Source organism: Melozone crissalis, unplaced genomic scaffold, assembly GCF_028551555.1.
Source record: "Melozone crissalis strain CALT ecotype California unplaced genomic scaffold, PUWL_Pcris_2 ptg000006l_1, whole genome shotgun sequence".
NCBI lineage: Eukaryota > Metazoa > Chordata > Aves > Passeriformes > Passerellidae > Melozone > Melozone crissalis.
Window position 1 is genome coordinate 35,295,261 of NW_026535784.1, and position 20,765 is coordinate 35,316,025.

The 20,765-nt window shown below is 40.9% G+C and overlaps 1 protein-coding gene across 6 annotated transcripts in view; it reads right to left on the reverse strand.

The window, feature by feature from the left end:
* Positions 1-18,389, reverse strand: part of RAPGEF2 (Rap guanine nucleotide exchange factor 2) — a 185,085-nt gene extending 166,696 nt beyond the window's left edge. For all 6 annotated transcript variants that reach the window (XM_054296002.1, XM_054295998.1, XM_054296001.1 and 3 more), the window contains exon 1: positions 18,249-18,389. In XM_054296002.1, the coding sequence (XP_054151977.1) occupies positions 18,249-18,317 (69 nt within the window). In that variant the 5' untranslated portion in view covers positions 18,318-18,389. The remainder of the gene's footprint in view (positions 1-18,248) is intronic.
* Positions 18,390-20,765: the final 2,376 nt, after the last annotated feature.

A 20,765-nucleotide genomic window follows, 5' to 3' on the forward strand; every position in this document is an offset into this window, starting at 1 on the left:
TATCTTAAAACTTATCTCAATTGAATTTCAGCAAAACCATGGGATGAATCGCTATGAATTGAAGTCTACTTCTTTCTCCGTACATAACCTCTCTCTGAAAGTTAGTTTCTTCTGCCACTACAGTAAATGAAACAATATGTCTTTCTAAAAAACCACAGCTCAGGTGCCAAGTGCTGGAGGCGACAGTTAACAGAGGCAGGAAAAGAAGCTACCTGGAAACCTGCACCACGTACTCTGACCTCCTGTCCTCTTCCACTTCACTCCTTTTCCTGTGCTTCTCATCTGGGGCTTAGCCTTTAAAAACCACCAGCCTCTAAAAATGACATTGTTCTGGTGAAGTGGTTAATATTCATCCCCTACATGTGAAATGTCACACACAGTAGTACCTGCTCTGTTGGCTGCTAGGCTGCTGCTGGCGAACATCACCGCACTTCATTATTTAACAACTTCCTCAGCATTCAGAAACTGTCCAGACTAGTGGACTGAAGGTTATTAACATTTTAAAATGCCTGCAGCTAATATTTCCAAGTTGTCTAAGAGAGTAATTATTGTCCTCATTATTGCTAAATATTAGCATTTGGTCAGATGATATAGTCCAACATATATTTACAAGCTGGACTTTACATTTATTTTGCATACAAACACTTTTTCCCCTTAAATAAGCCACACTTAAATTCCTCTTAAGAGAAACAGGACAAAATATTGATACCAAATTACCTTTCTTGGGTTTGGATAATGGAGAATACTCCTTTAGGAAGAAAAGGTCACATTAACAGGGAAAAACACTAATTGTATGCAGAATGCATTCTACAGAGTTACAGGATTCTGTTCATTCTGAGGGGGGGAAAAGAATTCCAGATGGTTATTTCAATAAAAGCCTTCCACAGACAGCAGCACAGTGATGCTCAGGTTGATGCACAGCACCTCATCTAGGCAAGAGAAAAACATCCATTTGTAGCAACCACATCTACATGCACACCTCAACTCAACCAGCATAACTATAACAAAACACTTTTCCTCTGTATAGCTAGAAAAAAAGGGTCAGAGTTACCTGAAACTGTAGCAGGTTCCCTGACAAAAGCCTGCTCAAGTCTCCCTGACTGCAAAGATAGTTTCACTAATAATCATTTTTTGTCACTATCAAGATTGACTGGTGAAAGTTTTTATCTCACTCTCCCAATTTTGTTTATTTTTACAGACTAACCACAGAGAACTAACAACCAACATAAACATAGGTTGCAACTGAATTAGCTACCCAAGACTGTGATTCTTACACCTTCACCTACCAAGTCAAACTGCAGGACCTGGAAGATATACATAATCATTTTCTCCTGGGTGTGTTTCTCCTCAAAATAAGTGCACATGGTGGCAGACAGACAGGGTTTCATAAAGCTATTGTGGTATTTTAAAATTAATTTTTAAATGACTCAGCTAATTCAAAGGGCCATAAGGTCCCTCCAAACAGCAGCCTACCACCGCAGAGCCTTAACATCTGCCTTCTGAAACAGGCAACATCTTTCAGCTGTCCACAAGGCAGCAAATCCACAAGTCATAGTGCAGAAACACCAAAAGGTTTTTTTTCCTCTACGTTGCTATCATTGGAAGTATTGTAATTTCCAGAGATGCTCAAAGGAGCTGGGCACAAAAATCCATGGCAGAGTTTCTTTTTAAGAAGTCAAATTACCTGGAAAAGAGAGCACTTAAGCCCTTGGATTGATGTCCCAGCTCTAATGGCAGTAGACAGCAAAGCAGCCTGGCATAAAAGTATTGGTTTACACATGAAAAAATATATCTTTACCTTCCACTGTAAGTTTACACTGACTATTAAAGCATTTCTTAGTAAATAAATCCACAATTTCTCCCTCCTCTACTTTGTCAAACAAGCAGCAGCTCACCGAAAATCCAAGAGATGAAGCTTTATTTCTCAAAACTATTTGGAAATCCAACTAAATACCTCCAGGGTCCACTAAAAATGAATAAGACTTGATTCTGGATGCCACCTGTACTTTTAAAGCTGGAATATGGCATTTGAATAATTTATGTGCCAGCTGATTTTCCAGATCACATCTTTAACAGACATAGGGAAAGACTGACAAACTGCTACCCACAATTCCAAATATGAAATAATGATTTGGAAAGTACATCCTCATTCTTACAGTCATTTAAGGTATTTTACAGTCCTCCTACACAAAGTGGAGAAGTTTTGTTTCCTTTCTTAAAGACATCCTCTATTTGTTCAAACTGAGCATGATTATGCAATGTTAGATCCGAATGAATAGTCACTATAGCTCACGCTAACTGAAGACAGCATTGTGAGGACAGAATAACAAAAAACCCTGAACATATAGAGCATATTCCTGCTGTTTCAAACATTCCATGCTGCCAAGCAGTACCATTTCAGTGTCGCTGTGTTAGTCCCAGTTGCCCCAGCACATTTATTCATAACGCAAAATAAAACAAAACCAAAGAAACCACACACACCCCACAGGACAGAAAGGTCATTTTCTTTATTTCATCCAAGTGCAAACAGATGTTTGAATAGAATGGGTTTTTTAACATAAACACAATCAGAGATCATTTCTAAAGTATGTAATTTCAGTCGTGTTGTTACTGGGAACTTTATTTTTTTTAATAAAAAGCAAATGTAAACTACAAACTATTGATTAAATAGCAGTCTCATAAGTAACAAGCTAAGAAAAAAAATAAGAAGGGGTTCTCTTTTTTTTCTTTAATCTCAGCATACTAAGACATGTCAGGGCAATTGCTAAACCACCCTTCAGATTTTGACACTACATGGGATTTATAAATCCCATATAGCTTTTAGGCTGAAGGAGGAATCAGTCCATAAGCAGCAAGTACGCTTTAGTGCTTATGACAGGCTGAATTCCTTTTACCCCTTAAAGCATTTTTCTTGCATTGTTCATTACCAAAGTGAATAATGTTGCAATTTTAGAAACTGAGTCCTAGCAGCATAAACCAATCAGAAATAGAGTTACACACACAGAAACCCTGCAACTATGAAGGGAATAAGAAGAGCAGAGAGAATAAAACAGTAGAATGAGAAGAATAAATGAGGGGAAAAAAAGATTTAAAGTTGCAGTTGATAATAGCTGGGAGATTCTCAGCTGGAGAAAGGAAAAAAGCCTTCTGTTCATCAAAGAAAAAGAATTGGGTGATGGTGGTATAATATGCAAGCTGAAACACACAAAAGCTGACCCGCTGTGAGAGGGATGCTGTATTTAACTAGTGCAACATTTTTACTATATCTGGCTTCTTATCAGGTCACTATCTCACACCTACCTGGAAGATTCTCACTATTTTCTTTATCTGTCTCAGATCAAAAGACAATTTTCTGGTTAGCAGGTGGTCTCACACATCACGTATTTACAGACAGAGATCCCTTTTGTGGTTTTTCTTCTTTTCCCTTTTTTGTTTGTTTGTGGTTGGTTAGTTTCAAGCTTTTTAATTACAGGAAAAACGTTTAGCAAGATATTCACAGAAGATCATCTTCTCCTGAGAAGATTAATTAAAATGGTAAATTAATCCCCCAGGAATAATTTCCTTTTAATATTGTCAAAGTAAAGAATTTATAAATTAATTAAGTTGGAATGTATTCGAAAAGCTACTGCATGTGAGTGTTTGTCCCTGAACAGCAGGCTCCTAACTAAAATTTTCTAAATGACTCATGATTGCAGCATCTCCAAGTTCTGTAAGCGCACTCTGAGCAGGTTATCCTTCCAGAGAAGCTGCAATGCAGGCATTGCAGGGCCATGCTGTCCTTAGAGCTGGAATTTGCTGAAATGACTCAAAGCCAAGGAGCTGCTCCTGAACACCCTGGTGCTGCCTGCAGACCACCACACCTGATGTCTGTCACTGGAGGCAGTCATAGATCATCTGCAGACACTACTTTGTCATTTTTCACTCCTTACAGACACCATTTTGTCTTTTTCTTCTGGGGGATAAAAAATACAAACCCACACATTCATCACAAAAGACAGATGTTCATTCTGATGTTTTAGACAGCAGATACTAAACTAAGACACCCAGCAGCAGATGAAAAAAGGACCATCTTCTGCACACAACATGTAGCCTCTTGTCTTACTTTAAAGCTGCAAAATCCACTCATTAAATGGAGTACAAAATCACACATTTTAACATGCAACTAAGTTCCAGTGGTTTCAAGGCCAACTTTCAGCAGACAGCAAAACACGTGAAAAGATGCCTGCCATCCCTCAATAATTTACAGCTGCAAGACAAGACAGAATTTAGGCAGATGTAAAATGGGTTTTTTGTCATAACTGTAGGTCCCTGTTATTTCAAACAGTTAGCATTAGGAATACAAGAAAAACATGAAAGCAGCCTAATTATTATGGTGACTACTTGAAAGCAAAAAAAAAAAAGCCATAAAAACAAAAAGTTACTCTCTGTTTGCAAAGTCTATAGAATATTTTGGACTATAAAAAGGAACAGGTCCACTAGTTCACAAAACCTCTGATTACTGGAATTCATATGACACTTGGGGTTTTATCTCTTCTGTTAGTTAAATACAGAATTAAAAACTCATATCCCAGTTTTCAGGGCACCAGAAAGGTCAAAACAGTATCAATACAGAAAAATATTTTCTTTGTGATTGTTTCCTAAGAAATGCCACACTACTTTTTCAAATAAATTTAGAACATTCTGTTCAGTACTTTGAACTTCAACACCTACGAAGACTTTCAGACATACAGAGCTGGCTTCAGAAACCTCTTTCAAGTGGCACTGCACACTGGGGATGAGACAGTTTAACAGTGACAATTAAACTCACCGCTGGTTTTCCTGAAACCTGCTCACCACAATGCCTTGCAAAGGCTCCTGAAGCAAATGCAAAGTACAAAACACTAATCAGGCCCATTATGAAAAGTTACACAAAAGTCAGACACACAAATATGAAGTTAAACAAAATGTTCAACTACTGTTGATGGTCCTAATTCTAAATCTAGTTTACTGCACATGGAAATACAAAACAATACGAAAATAAAGTGAGATTACAAAATAGTCATTATAGAGTATATAACATACTGTCAAACCCATATTCCATAAAGGAGTTACTTGCCATCAGAGGTTTCAATAAGTAACATAGGTTTAAATAAATTTTACAAGAGAACATCACAAGAAGACTCAGGTGCATGACGCTTGTTTAGTTCAAGACTTTAACCAAGCCTTCAAATATAACTTAATTTTAAATTCCTTATTTATTCTTCAGATGTGCTTTACAGTGCATTCTTGCTACGTGGTCATACCACAAGCATACAAGTTCAGTTGTACTGCTGCATAAACCATAGTGCAAACCTGGATGACTAAATAAAGCTGTTTGTAAGAAATCAATCCTGAATTCAAAACCTTGCACTGGACCCTGACTATGAAAAAGACAGTTTAGTCAAAAGCTTTCACTGCACTCCCACATCTTTGCTGCCCTCAGGATTGCTGTACTCTCTCAGAGGACTAGTTTAAGTGGCTAGGCCTTTTGTTAGTAAACTGGGGAGAACCGCTTTCAGAACTCACCAAAAAGTACATGTACATGTTTAATGATCATTCGCTTGTTATTTTCATGACCTCCAAGGTGGGAGAAACTTTCTAATTTAGATCCTCCAAGACCTTACATACTTGGTAGAAGCATGGAGTGGGTGAGCATCTCCTCTAAATGTATCCCTATGTAAACAAAGTCAGTAAGGTCATCTGAAAATCTAAATGGGAAATGAGTCCTACCAAATAGGATACAGCCTATGTTTCTCTGCCTCCATATAGGAGGCTCTATTAAAATGAGAAATAATTGAAACTGAAGTGGTTACTGTATTCTGTGTTTTAATCAGTCGTGTAAGTCTTGTGGACACCAAGAGATGATTTTTAAAGTTTCAGTTCTGGAGGTGAACCAGTATATGCCAGAGTCACAGCATGATACTGCAGAGCTGAAGATATGTGTTTCATTGTGGAAAAATACTTTCTGTACAGTTCCTTTTGGGAAGGAGAGGGGACAGGACATTCCAGAAAACCACAACAAGTAGCATTTTTGGAGGAAGGCACTTCCTGACCTTAGCTTTCAGATAAATCCCAAACTGAAGACATCTATAAATAGAAGAAACAGGAAAAGAAATCAAGTAAGATATCAAATGTCATTTGTTTAAAGCAGAACTTTCCTTTCTCCTTAAAAGAAACTGTGACACAGTTTTCCTAAAGCAATGCACAGTGTGCAAGTAGCCATGTCTTACCAGCCTGGAGACTGGCCCAGCTACTTCTTCATTATCTCCTGGCTCATTTTACAACCAATTTAGAAATATTTTTCACTAGTGTTCATAAGTAAGATTCAGACTTTTCAACACACTCAGGCAACTTACCACAGAACTCTCAAAATCATTTTGTCACATTAAATTTAACACATTATGATATGGTTGCAAAACTTAATAAGCCCGTCTTCTATTATTTTATGTGTTCTGCAGAGTTGGCAAGTTTTAGATTATTTCTTTCAGAAACTAAGATTACCCTGGAACAACCAGGGTAGGTAAAATTATCTTGAGAATGGCATTTCAGCAGCTATCTAATAGCAGAGGGGACAGGCCAATATTTGGCTGACAAATTGTGATAAGCATGCTCTAAAAATAAACAGCGACTTATGAGGCACCAAACACCACGGAGCTGTGGCTGTGGGGTTTTTTTTTTAATATAAAATGGAAACCTCATGCAGCAAACCAAGGTGCCTTGTGAAGTTACTCATGGTTAACAGAAGTAATACTTCACCTAGAAGCTATTTATGAAGGCCAGGGTAACCATTAGAGCACCTGTTTCAGACAGACCTCCTTTGTTCAAAAGAAATGTAAGGCAACTCGCCTGCTGGAACGTGGGCCAATGTCAACAGCAAATCCAACTGGATTTATGCACGTTGTGTCACCATAAACCACGTTACCTTCGTCATGGCTAAATGTTCGTTCACTATCAAAGCCAAGATGGATTGTAAGAAAGTGCCATTATTTTCTCTTCACTTTTAAATTCACATAAAATATTCATTCACATAAGAACATTAGACGTTAAACAGCAATGTTTGCTTATCAAACCTGGTAAAGGTAGAAATCTGACAAATGACAATTCCAATGATGACAAACTCAAAGTATTTGTATATTTCGTTTCAGAAGTGAAAAATAACCTGTATAAGGTACACTGTATTGCAATTTATAAAGGAGAGTTTCTTTCCCACTCAGAAATAAATAAACGTGAAATAAATTATTAGCCAAATCACTCCATTCTAAGTGCTCACCTAGTAAGAAAAATACCTGAAGTAATGACTAAGGCACAAAATTCAAAAGCACTACAATAGGGGTTTAGAAAGGGAGAAACTACACGACATCAAATTAATAAGCCAGAGGTTAAACCATAGCACAAGGCTAGATACAAAGAATGACTACAAGAAGGGAGAAGGACTCATAATTTGCCTGGGCATTCAGAAACCTACTTCAAAATGAAGTATCCTATCCCAAAACTCAATTTCCTTTGTTTTGGGTTCTTAGAACTGTTTTTCAAAGCTAACAGAGCATTTCTACCCCTTTGTGCCATGCATTGCATCAATCACATTTTCCAGCAATATCCTGTAGTCTAGAAGTTTTTCAACTATGAAAGTGATATTCCCCTAAAAGTCATCTTAAATTAAAGAGTTGAACAAGACTCTTAAAGACGATTTAGGACTAGTGGAGACCAGCTATCTATCAATACTCAGCCTGGTAAAATACAAGCCAATAGCACCAAAATAAATGGCTGTCTAAAATACAGCAGATATGGAATATCCTACTCTCTTCCACCTTGGCAAACACCTACAACAGAGCTAAAAAACTCTCACCCTTCCCTTGGCACTGTTACCTCAAGCCATTTTTAACAGCTGAGCTGGAATTGTGCTGCCATCTGATAGTTGTTCAGTGGCCTACGACCAAGGAGCTGGCATCTTCCAACGAAGTCATCTTGAATTAAAACAAGGCATTGGTGCTAATTAGCAGCTTTCAGCACTAAGGGAGAAGCCATGGCAAGGACAGAAACTCAATTACCCTCGTTCCAGCAAGCGCCAGCTCCTGGTCAGCATGTAGCTGGCGGAGCCCCTCGTGTTTCCATATCCATGGCACACGTGAAATGCTTCAGTCTCCAGATCACACCACTGCGGGCCATTCACACAGAGATCTGACCTTTTCTGCTTTGTACAAATTTGTAACAAATCCACTGAAGACCCCCAACAAATGTGGTGCACTATGCAGCCATGTGTACCACAGGATCAACGGAGAACACCAAATGCAGCTCAGACTGAGACCCTCACAACTACTTTCCTGTAATTTGGAGCGAAAACTTTCTCACTGGGAGTGTTTACCATCTGCTCACCAGCTCCTCAGCACTGAATACATGCAAGCTACTTATAACTGCACTAATCAAATCTATAGAGAGATACCACCTGAACATCATGAACCAGTGCAAAATCTTATTTTCTTGTTTCATACTCAGATAGAGTATCATCTATGAACTACACCCCCATTTATTGTTTTTCTTAAGACAATATAATTTCAATTGATGGGTCGCTTACTGCCTTCGCTGGTGAAACTGCTGGTTATTAGCCACCCTCAACAGGAAATCAACAAATGTGTCATGATCAACTACAGCACTTCAGCTTTCGGCATCTTGTTATGAATTTAGCAACTGGGATAAGAGCCCAACCATGCTACACACCTTTGCACACATTCTGCTTCAGCAGCATCCAGAACCTGCTTTTTATTTCCAGTTTTTGACTCTTTTTGGAGACTGTGGTTCCTCCAGAGGTGAAGAAGAATTCCACAGGGAGAACTCCCGCTGTGGTTTAGGAACAGTATTCCTCAATTTAGTGCTCTTACGGAAACATTCCAAAGCACATGGTGCTTGCTCACTTTCCCCTTCCCTTCCCTGCAGCAGGATGGAAAGGGGAATTAGAGGCACAAAAGGTAAAGACCACGGGTTGAGATCCAGATATAAGAACAACTACAACAGCATAAGAACAGATATAAGAACAAATACATTTTAATTTTGCAGTTAATAGATAAAGTTCAAAGCTATTTCAACATAAAGCACCATCATACAAGAACACAATAAAATGCCAGAACTTTGAAATATTGATGTAACTATTTAAACCAAAGTCCTTCTTTTTTTGTTACTATAGCTATGGCACCTTCAAAAACTGCCTGAGCTACTGCACAAATAGAAGTCAGCAATGGGATGCTGTGTTCTGGCAGCGCCTGCCTGTCCTACAGCACTGGTGAGAGAATTCACTTTGAACACCCACAGCACCACTGGCAAGGCACAAAAGAAGTCTGTAATACTGCACAGACAAGCCTCTCTCTCTCAGTTCAAAATGCATCTAAATATTTACTACCATGTATGCTGTGTATTCAGACACATCTTTTGACAAACAGCAAAACTCTGCAGAACCATTCAAACGAGTGCTGGCTACTCACATAATGCAATGTGTGACTGATTTCTGCAAGGTCATGTATTTTGAGGAAACGTTCTGGGCGGGCAAGGGAATGGTTTCCTGACAAGATGAAGCACTTACCTCAAAGTCAAAACAAAAACAATGGAGGGTACATATTTTAGGTACGTCCCAATAGATTTCACATACCAAATGGAAAAATGTGTACGCCTTTTAACTTGCATGCCAACAAAATTAAGTGTCGCTTCTTTGTTTTGCCCCCAGGAAGAGAGCCCAGGAGCACCCAATTTTCAAATACTATACAACAAACCAATACAGATAAGATTCAGTATATACACTATACTGTATATATATGCTGTAAATACAGACAAGATTCAGTATAACAATCCAAAAAAAACCCAAGCCCCGAGCCTTAGCATCTCCCTCATCCAATTAAGTGAATACAAAGATGCCTCTTAAACTAAAAAAATTCTCATTTTAGGAAATTCATCAAGAATAAATAATGTCATAACATTACATCCAGTTTAATTTTTTTATACTTATAAACAGTGTTTGAAAATGGAGCACCATATACTCTCTGGGAGAGGTTTAGGTATTTCAGAGGTTCCTACACACAACCATAAGCATTTATTTTCAATCTCTTGTATCATAGGTCTTCACACCTTCAGCTGCACCAACACAAACATTTGAAGCCACAATCTAAACCAGACTAGTCACTTAAATTTTAGAAAGTAAAAACCCTACTACACAATCTCTCAAAAGTAAGGTTCTTTTCTTCTGTTCAGCTAACAAGACTGTATCACTTATCCTGTGATTTTTGCCGCCTCACAAACAGCTGGACGGGCAGGAATGAGGCAGCAGAGAACATCAGCACGGAAAACACAGTGAGTGAGCAGCTTTGGTGGGTGCCTGGCATCCCGCCAGCACCAACCCACTGCAACTAGCTCTGCTGCTAAAGGAATACAACGAACCACAAAAGGTTCAGCCTTTGGTTTCAGCAAGTCAAACCTCAAGCAGATATTGGTGGTACGGCCTTGCTTTCCCATCAACTGCTTACAAACCACATTTGTGTAACATTCTTTCTCACCTCTCTAAGTTTTGAGTTATTTTTTGTGTAACAGGGCAAAAAGTGTGAATGACTAATTTCAGATAGAGAAGGCTATACCAATAATTTTTCCCAACTACAGTAAAAGCAAAATAAAGATGGGAGACCAGTATTCCTAACAATAAAGAACTGCAAATATAAACTAAAAAACAAAACAACAAACTACTAAGCAAACAATTCACGGGTAACAGGAAACACCCTGCCGTTTAGAAACCCAAAACTACTACATAATAAATACTTTTATTAAGCAAAGTTTATTTTAACTTTAAGACATACAAAAAGCAAGCAAACAGAAACAAACAGCCCAGTAAAGACAGTCAACAACAGACATGCTCCACAAATGTGTCTTCCATGAAACTTAATACACATTCCCAGGTAATTTACACTGAAACCAGATGCTGTTTCATTGTGTTGTTCATGTTTATCAGAATACACACAAATAAGAGAAAAATAGGAAAATCATGCTGTCCACAGAAATATTAATATCAGAATATTACTTTAATTTTTATCAGTGCTGAAAAGCCCACTGATGCCTTTTTTCCTCCCGCTAAAAGCATTTAAATATTTCAATTTTTTTATTCCTTTAGTGTTTTGCTCAGGTAATGATATACATGCTGACCTTTACTGTTGACTAGAATTCCTTAGAACTGCTCTAAATCAAATATTTAATCACTCTTACTCAGGTCAGACAAGACAGACACACACAAAGAAACACATCTACAGCTCTATGGGCGTAACAGAGATACCCAGAGAGAACAAACAGCTAATTTTAACTGCAAACAAAGCTGTAAGAAAAGTACTGCAGTAGGGCTCCTCTCTCTCCCTTTTCAAGAAAAGTGGTCAACTTCACCAACTTGAGAAAAAGGGAAGCAGAGCACCACTTCCATTTTGAGACTAATTCAAATACACCCCTTCATGCAGAATATACCCAGCAAATTAAATCTCCACACTGGCTGCAGCAAACAAGGCGCACAGGCTCAGCTGCCCCTCACAAAGCATCTTTGTAGAGCTATCTTTCTGCCAGTGCTCCTTTTGAATTCCCAAACAATACCTCGCAAAAATTAGATCTCCTACTGTGGGAAAGTTCCCAAAACACAAGCCAAAATATATTTTCTCATGAGGATACAAAAAACCCTCAATGAGGAAGTCAAAGTTCTTACAATGACTGTTCAGTGTACATATAGTCGTTCTTGAAACATGCTAACAGATTAAGTAGCAACATTCTAATTTAGAGAAAAAAAATATTAAAATCAGATCAGTAGTTCAACAGAATGAATAGCTGCTGCTAGTAGTTACTACTCAGTAATTTGCATAAGCATAGACTTTTAAAAACTTTTGCACATACAGGCTTTTTAAAACAATGGATGTCAAGAAACAATTATTTATCAAAAAAACCTTAGCTAAGGGATATTGTAATAAGTGTAAAATAAATGAATCATCTTTAGAGGTTACACTTAAATCATCTTTTTTTTTTTCCCCTCAGGTACCAAGGGTTCTCCATGAATAAACAGATAATCCACAGGAGACTCCAACCTCCTACTAAAGAAAAACATGATCTTGGGAAAATGCTTGTATGTCCTTTACTTTTGCTGACCTACACTTTTACACCCAAGACATGAAAGAGTTTTCAGTCCTTTTGGTCTCAGAAGCCCAGCAGACGATTTTGCTCGTTACCAGCTTTGGCAGAAGAGCAAGCCTATCCACAGCAGGCAGTCTTGCTTTACCATAATCCTCCTCCACCAAAGCTTTTCCTGCAGCACCACTGGCTACACCCCACACCAGCAGGGTGGGTGAGGATGGGTGGGAGCATCCCAGTCCTTTGGCATCACAGAGGGCACAGACACGTGCTCTGATGCCTGAACAGCACCTCAGTAAGCAAGTGGACAAAACAAGCTTGGACTGAGTAGAAGATTCCTGGGCTTTTGGCCCAGCACTGCTCACTTCAGTACATTTCCTAGGCAAGAATGCCACGGAAAAGCTCCCAGTTTTTAAGTGCAGGAAAGAGACTGTGTCCACAAAGGCTGAGAAAAACACGGTCACAGGAAGATACTCAGCCCAAACCCAGGGCAAACACTTCTTCAGCCACTGCAGGGCAGAAATCAAAAGCAAACTCTACCAAACAGATAATTAATCAAGTAGGAAATTACACAGAGCTTATCGGCGCTGCAGTTAAACCCTCACTTTCCCAGTTTCAAACCGGCTCGGATACGGACAGCCAACCGAGCTGCAATCTCCTGATGCAATGAGAAAGCGCACAAGTGGGTAGGATAAGGCTTCCACTCATATTTCTGTGCTATAGCTGAAGGCTTCCTGATCATACCAAGCTCTTTGCAAGTGTTGGCAAAACTTGTATCATTAACAGATACGGAAATCTATTCATGCACAAAGTACTAGCCCTGTGACAGGGCAGAACTACTGCAAAAGAAATTAAAAAGTCAATACTCTTGCCATTCTCAAAGCTTTTGGCCATGAAGATATGAATGGCTATGGGAAAATACACACACACCCCATTAGAAAGACTGGGAAATGAGCATAGTCTTTTAAAACAAACAGGATACTAAGCAGCCCATTGCAGTACATACTCTTGGTTTTGAAAATTACATGAAAATTGATGCTGCAAGTTCAGAATCAAACTAACATTCCAGGGCTGTTTCAACAGACTGAGATTAAAGAGTTCACAAGAAAATCTGAGCTATGCAAGGATTTTCAGCTTTACTTATCAGCCATAAAAAGATATATTCATACAAGTAAGTTTGTTGGGCATGAAATAATGCTGTATAGTAATACTAGCTTGAGAAAAACATTAAGAGGGAAAAAAAAAGTACACTTACTTCTAAAATGCATTATTTCTGTACTAAACAAATACATTGTTTGCTTTGTCAGGTAAAAGTCTCACTTTTTCCCAATAGCAGTTTTCATTTTTATGCTGCCAGTTAAGTGCTGAAACACAGCAGGAAAAATCCCCATGGTTAAAGGTCTCTACATACATGAGCCTATAGTAACTTGTTTCATCTGTATTCACCTCCCCTACTTACAGCCCAAGAGCCACCACAAGATATCACTTAACCTGCAGTTTTTCAGACACATTCAGGGTATGTTAACTATTTTGAACAAGTTTCCAAAACCCTACAGCATCTAGAGGTTTGTTGGGTTTTTTTTAGTTCAGACCAGCTACCCTTACAGCTGACTTTATGATGTATTTTGATGTATTCAAGCAATTCTACTTGAAGCCCACTGCTGAGCAAGAAAGGAGCCCAGAGCAAGAACCAGCAACAACCTTTCTTCATTAAGCTGCATTACTAACAATGGTCCAATGCTAACACAAAACATAACAGGCTCATGAGCCCACTTCAGAATTAGTCACTGCAGTCAGCAGAAAGCCTGACCACCACCACGGGAAAGCATAGTCAGGAATCTAATTTTGTTGGCCAAATGTGCTCCCCAGAAAGAAACAGAACGTCCAACCTTGCAAAGTAAGGCTGCTCCTGAATAACCACATAACAAAGCCCTGAGATGCATTATGGAAAGGCCACTATACCGATGCAATACAGCCAAACACCAGGCATCAGCTGCCACAGCCCTTCACTTCTCTGGGCTACCAAGAGCCAGCAGGGGAGTTTAGCAACAGAATCAGTTCCCAGCATTGTACTGCTGTTAGCAGCCTGATAACAGGGGTTACCCTCCTCCTTAATGCTCACCTCAAAAAGATGGCAACACAGTAGCATGCTGACAGTGAAGAAAATCTGAAAGCACAACTCAAGCTCCAAAACATTTTTGTTTTTCAAAGGAAAGAAATCCCAAATAAGCTCTTTTGAAAAAGATCATTTTAGTCTTCTAGTGTATTTGATATACAGACACATAATCAGCCTGAATTTAAAGACTAAATATTCTTTTGCTAGACTCACATATAAAATGCTTAGTTCCCCTGATCCCATTAAAATACACAGCCTTGTATTTTTTTTAAGAGATCACTGTAGCAAGAAGGAAATGTTCATTTCTGGCTTATCTGAAGATTGCACACAATCATGCTATCACTGGTTACAAGTATAAAAATAACACAATTGAGGAACAAGCTGAAAGTTTATTTGGAAAAAGCATAGGTACATCCTATAATTAAACCATTTTTCCTCTCAAGTGTTCAAGAAGGGAGTATCTGCTCTACAAGAGCATCCTGTTTAGATGTCTTCTGACATTAAATGACTCATTAGTATCAAACTAAGGGCTACTGTCCAGTTCTCCCCTCCGCCCTGAAGAGCTGGTGCGATGCTGTCACATCTCTGCTCCTCGTTACTGCTGTGCTGAACTGCCTTCATGTACCATACCAGCAGCTTCCAGAAGCCAACCTTAGGCATCTAACATATATAAGGCACACATTCAAAAAATTTCTTCCTGCAGACGTCACCACATGGCATGAAAACAGTGAACAGTATGCAGAGTTTCTGAAGCAACCAGCTATTCACATACCATGCCATGCAAATGAGTTGTCAGGATAAAGAAAGATGAGGGTTCAGCTTCTCTTGTTTGAAAACAAAAGCAGCCCTATTTTTTCAACCAAGCTACACCAGTATAAAACTGCATGCTTTCTGAAATGGCCTATGATGCCACAAAGAATTTGTTTTGTAAAGACTTAAAGCTATAACAGTCCATGCAAGAGTACATTAGGAGAGAAAAAAACCAGATCTCGATTACTCACAGCTCAAGGGCATAAAACCATTTGTAATTTATGAACATTTAAAAGTTAGATTCCCCAAAGTAGTTAAATTAACTTCCTAGTTCACGTCTTCAAAGAGAAAATGAATAGTTTAATACATCAATTAAAGAGAAGAGTTACACAACAGGCATGCTGAAGTATAGGCCACAAATATATCTTCTTTTCTTTTATTTTTCACTTTCTTTAGCCAACAGAATATTGAGTTGTGATTCAGAAACACTGTGTAAAGGAGGATATACCAAAGAGATATAAAGTTATAAATTTACAAAAGCAATTGCAGAATATACTGTTTACCTCAAAGAAAAAAAAAATCAGTTCAATCCAAAATTACCAAGATATTTTTGCACTACAAAAGTTCAAGCCAAGTCAAGTTTGCCTTTCCCAACAATGTTTATCAGACCTACTTCTCAAAGTTGTACATACTGGCTGTACATATCATTCTGTCACTCCTGTCCTCTGAGCCTGCAGTGAAGGCATGGTGCCAAATTTGCACCCTGACAGTCCAGGGCGAATAGTAATGTCAAACAGATATTTACTTCATCATGGTTTGGGAGAAGCTGAGCCCCAAAGAGCTTGTTAACATAAGTAAGAAGAAAATATGCTAATAGCATACTTCTCTTGCACTGACACAAATATGATAATCTATTTTCTCTTTTCAACCCTCCCTTGACTTTAAAAAAGCCTCATGACTTCCCAAAAGTCAAAATTAAGTAGCTATCTTTTAGAGATAGCATAGCAAGGACAGGAAAATACAAGTAAAGAAACAATAAGTTACTTTAAGGGAAGAAGGAAAAACAAGGTCTTTGTACCTCTCTATGTATTTTTTTCCTTTTTACGTAATGATGAAAGATGATGTGCATAAGCATATTTCTTTCAAATTCCAATACTGTTGTAAAATAAAATCAAACAGAGAACCAACAGCAGAAAACTAACACACAAAATTCAACATGGACCACTTACAAAAACACCAACCAAGTTTTCTGCTGCAAGCCCAGTCTCCCCAGCAGCAACAGGAGAGCACCACCAGTTTCAAGTATTTCCAGTGCTAAAAACACATTAGATTTCCCACATACTTGGTCTTGTTTGTGGGTTATTTTGGGCCAGTGTCAATTTCATGGATTTAAGGGTGGGTTTCTTTTCCTGTGGTGACTGCCACAGCAGGCTGCCAGCGTGCTGATTCGGGAAGTTTCACAGCACTAACGCAGCCCTGGTGTTCCCAATTTAGCTCTCTGCTCCGTGCCCTTCACTGGGCTTTATCCCTGCACACAGGCTGGATTCTTCACTGCGTCATTTCTTATTTTCTGCCTTTCTGTGCTTCCTGATTATCCCTTCTGGACAGCAAGGCCAACTGGCAAGGACAGGGGAAAGTTTACCAGTTCACATGGCACAGCCCATACCACAGGGAAAGCATCGTGCCCCAAGCCCAGCCTGGTGGCCCCACAGCCTGACCGAGTGTTTCCTGAGCATCTGCCTGCATCTCTCCTGCTGAGCACCCCACCATGCTTCCATCACCACGTCCCAAGGCTGGACACGGCTGGTAGGCAGCCCCAGCTGGAATCTGTGCCTCTACCAATCCAAGTGACCTCGCTGCAAGTTTACAGAGAGTGTCTTCTCCAGGACAGAGCACTCAGCCTCCTTCAGCTTTCACAACACACTGAAGGGCTGGATCCAGCACTGAAGGCAAACAGACATTTGGAAAAGGTCAAACAAGGACAGAGAAACAAGTTTAGCACCACAAAAACATGTTCCAGAAGCAGCTTTTTTATATAAAAGAAAAAAAAATACAGTTGCCAAAAAAGCATGCCACATACGATGCCTATGCAGCCAGTATGTTTTTCCATGAGAAGTTTTTTCTGACACATATTCCATGAACATGGGGATAAAAATAACATTACCACAATGACGTATCTATAGTAGGAGGAATGACTTATGGGTGCTGAGCAAAAGTCAAGGTTTCCTCTTTGCCCCAATTTAAAATCATCACCAGCCAGTCAGACGCCTGCCAAAACAATCAGAAACAGCATCTCTTCCCCAAAACCCGAATACAGGGACTGCTCAGAGAGTAGGACAAGCCTTTAGAAAATAGGACAGATGGCATTACAACTCCAAGCAAAGTAACTCCTTGTATCATTAGCTATTGAACCGCGGCTTGATGTGGGGATCAGTGTAAAGCTTATTAGTCTTTAGACAGTTGGCAGCAACAGCCACTGCAGCAACCGCTCGGGAGCAGAAGGAACTCATTCAGTTTGGTTGTTTTTCAGGTCATGTTAAGTCAAAATGTTTCTGTACGCACTCCAGTCCCCAGCTTAACCTTCCTCAGCCTCTCCAAGCGCAACTGCGCTTACCAACAGCTTCGACTCACACAATCCTCTGATAAAGAGGGCTCCAGGAGCACGGCGCAGGTATCTAAAAAATTCCTGCCGGGTGCCATTGTGTAAGGATTTCACCCTACTTTGGAGAGCAAGGACTTGCCAAGAATACCACTGACCTCAGCCCCTACATTATGAAACAGCGCTGCCAGCTCCAGCCAGCTATGTAAAAGTAGGGACTGAATTCAAATCCTGAGCCACCCGTACTCCGGGGCAATAACAAAACACACACACAGAGGGAGGGATAAAAAAAAAAAAAAAAAGAAAAAAAAAAGAAAAAAAGAAATAAAGAGAAAAAAGAAAAAACACACCACCAAAAAAATTATACTCTAAGTTCATTTGCTTTTTACCGGAAGCAACCTCCAAAACAAACCCAGCTGGCGTTTCTCCCTCTCCTTCCCCCAAAATCAGGGAGCAGGAGGAAAGTTGTCGCGTTAATGCGCGCCCTCCCTTCCCGGGAGCCGCCGGCCGGGCACTCAGCGCTGGGAGTTCGGCGGGGCTGGCGGGGCTCAGCGCTGCCCGCGGGGCTCGGGGCTGCCCGGCCGGGGCTGCGCGGGGCGGGCGGGGGCAGTGGGCTCCGGGGCGAGGGGCGCTCACCTGGGGGCTCCGCTCCGCCGGGTTCTTCATCACCGCCTGGCGGAAGCTGTTATCCACGTAGGACGCCATCGCTCCCGGCTGCCTCCCGCCGCCGCCCGGGAGGCGCAGGGGGAGGGCGGCCGCGGCCTGGCGCTGCGCGGCCGGAGCGCGGGGCGAGCGGCGAGGCGGCGGCGGCGCGCAGGCAGCGCGGGCTCAGCAGCGCCGCCGCCCGGAGCGGCTGCAGGCGGCGGCCGAGCCCCGCCGGTGGCAGCGGCGGCGGCGACAAGGGCTCGGCGCTCCCTCTCGAGCCGGCTCTACGCCTCCCGCCGGCCCGCCTCGCCGCATCCCCTCGGGCAGCAGCGTCGGCGTCGCCTCCTCCCTCCTCTTCCTCCTCCTCCCATCCGGGCTGATGGGGGGCTCAGCGCCCGCCTCGGCGACGGGGAAGTTGCCGGCTCGGGGAGGCGGAGCGGCGGGGGGCGGGCCGAGGCGGGACCGAGGAAGGAGGGAGGGAAGGAGCAGGGCGGGTCGCCGGGGGTCGCGGCCCGCGGGGTTCCCTCCGGCGGCGGTACCCCAGCGTCCTCCCCCGGGAACGCGGCCTTGCCCGGTTTAACCACCAAAAAGAAGTCCGAGCGGCCGCCGCCATGGTCCCGAGGGACGCGCATCATCGCAGCTCCGGCGGTGCTCCCTGGTCACCGATACCGCTGATGGGCAAGCTGGACGCCAAAAAAATAAATAAATAAAATAAAGATTTGATCTCCCCAGACTAGTGACTTCGGGGAGGCCACCTGTTGTCACGCTTCTCCAAAGTAATCCGTATCAGCCGGCTGTCCCCTCTGTCATTGCTATGGGGTAAAAACGAGGAAGGGAGGGGTGTGAAATCGTTGATTTATCGCTGTTCTGGGGTTATCTAGCGGCGGATGCTCCTCACGTGAACTTAAGTTTTTTAAGAATAAAGGGTCTCGCAACATGGCTGATTTTCTTTGTTTACCAGGACACCGAGCACGTCTCAGCAGCAGCCTGACAAACGCGGAGCATGGGAGTATTATTAGCGTGCCATTAGCGGCAGGGTAATACTATTAATGTATTTGCTTTCACAAGTGATGTGTACCCTTCGCTGATACGGATCACGCAATGTAAATAATGTCAACACTAATAAATCTGTTTAATTCCCAGTCACCAGAAGTCACATTTCAATTCCAAGTAAGGTAGCGTCATCTTTATTTGATTTTTTCATTTGTGAAATTTCCCAGGGATAACCATCTTTTCCTTACAAAACATACACTGCTAGTCCCAGGAGAAAATATGTTACACTTTTAGACATAAGTGGCTCTCAAAAATGCTGTGTCTTCAGACAGTAATCTACTAAACCTACTCAATTTCTAGATATGGCTCATTAACAAGGATAGCTCTTTGGGCTAATCCCACTCAGATGTGTCAGCGAAATATTTTTGCAGTAATACCAATTATTCTGGGCATATCATGGGAAAATACTAGGGAGTGCTCCACATTCTCTACATCTTGTTTATTGGTGCTTACTAGAAGTCCTTATGGGGGATTTTTAATTTTTTTTTTTTTTTTTTTTTTTTTTTTTTTTTTTTTAGTAACAGATTGGAAATGTCATGCCCTTTGCCCTAAAAAATAACAGTTTAAATATGCCTCGTGTTCATCATCCAGAGATGATAATAATTCCTTCAAATGAATCAAGCCTGCAGCTATAGAAAAGTGCCAGCTTTTCTGAAGCTCAGTTTACCAATCCGGAGTGCTGGAATTCCCTTTTTTTGGGGGCATATGTATAGGAGGAGTGCCACAGGAATGTGAGGAATGCTCTCTTGGGCTTCACTCCTCAATCACTTCAGGGCACCCATTCCCTGCTGCTGCAGCCTAGCTTGCCTGACGTCTTTATATCTCTACATCAAAACAGAGCTACCCACTCTATTTTAATATGCAATTATCTTTCATTTCAGACCTATTAGCTGTAACAGCACCAAGTCGAGTGTTTTGCTCTGGTTAATTTTTTGCTGTGCTGTCTGGTAGCACAATACCTGTGATTCATAGGGATGTTTCACGTCAGAGAATGGGATTTCAGGGCTCTCATTGTATTCTGATCAGCGTCACAAATCTCAATGGTTATAGATCTGTGTCAAAGGCCTATCACACTCTATGTGAATTGTTATAAATGGGAATGAATGAAAGAAGAGAATTGTACATAGAGAGCTATGTACAAATATACTCAACAATGTCTCGATAATATTAAAGGATGTGTTGTGTTAACACCTTTTGTAGTGTCTGTAAGCAACATATTTGTATAATGCAAATATTTCTGATTATTCATATCCTCCATGGCAGATACTAGCATGTCCTTTATGCTGGGCTTTTTCTCTTGCTGAAATCAGTCTAGTTATTTCTGAATAGAAAAAAAAAATCCCAACAATAAATCAGTAAATAATCATCAAGATTCGGAGTAAGGACAGTTATTACTTGAGAAAACATGCAATTATCTCCAGAAACCCCCATTTTTCACTACAAATATTCAACAAA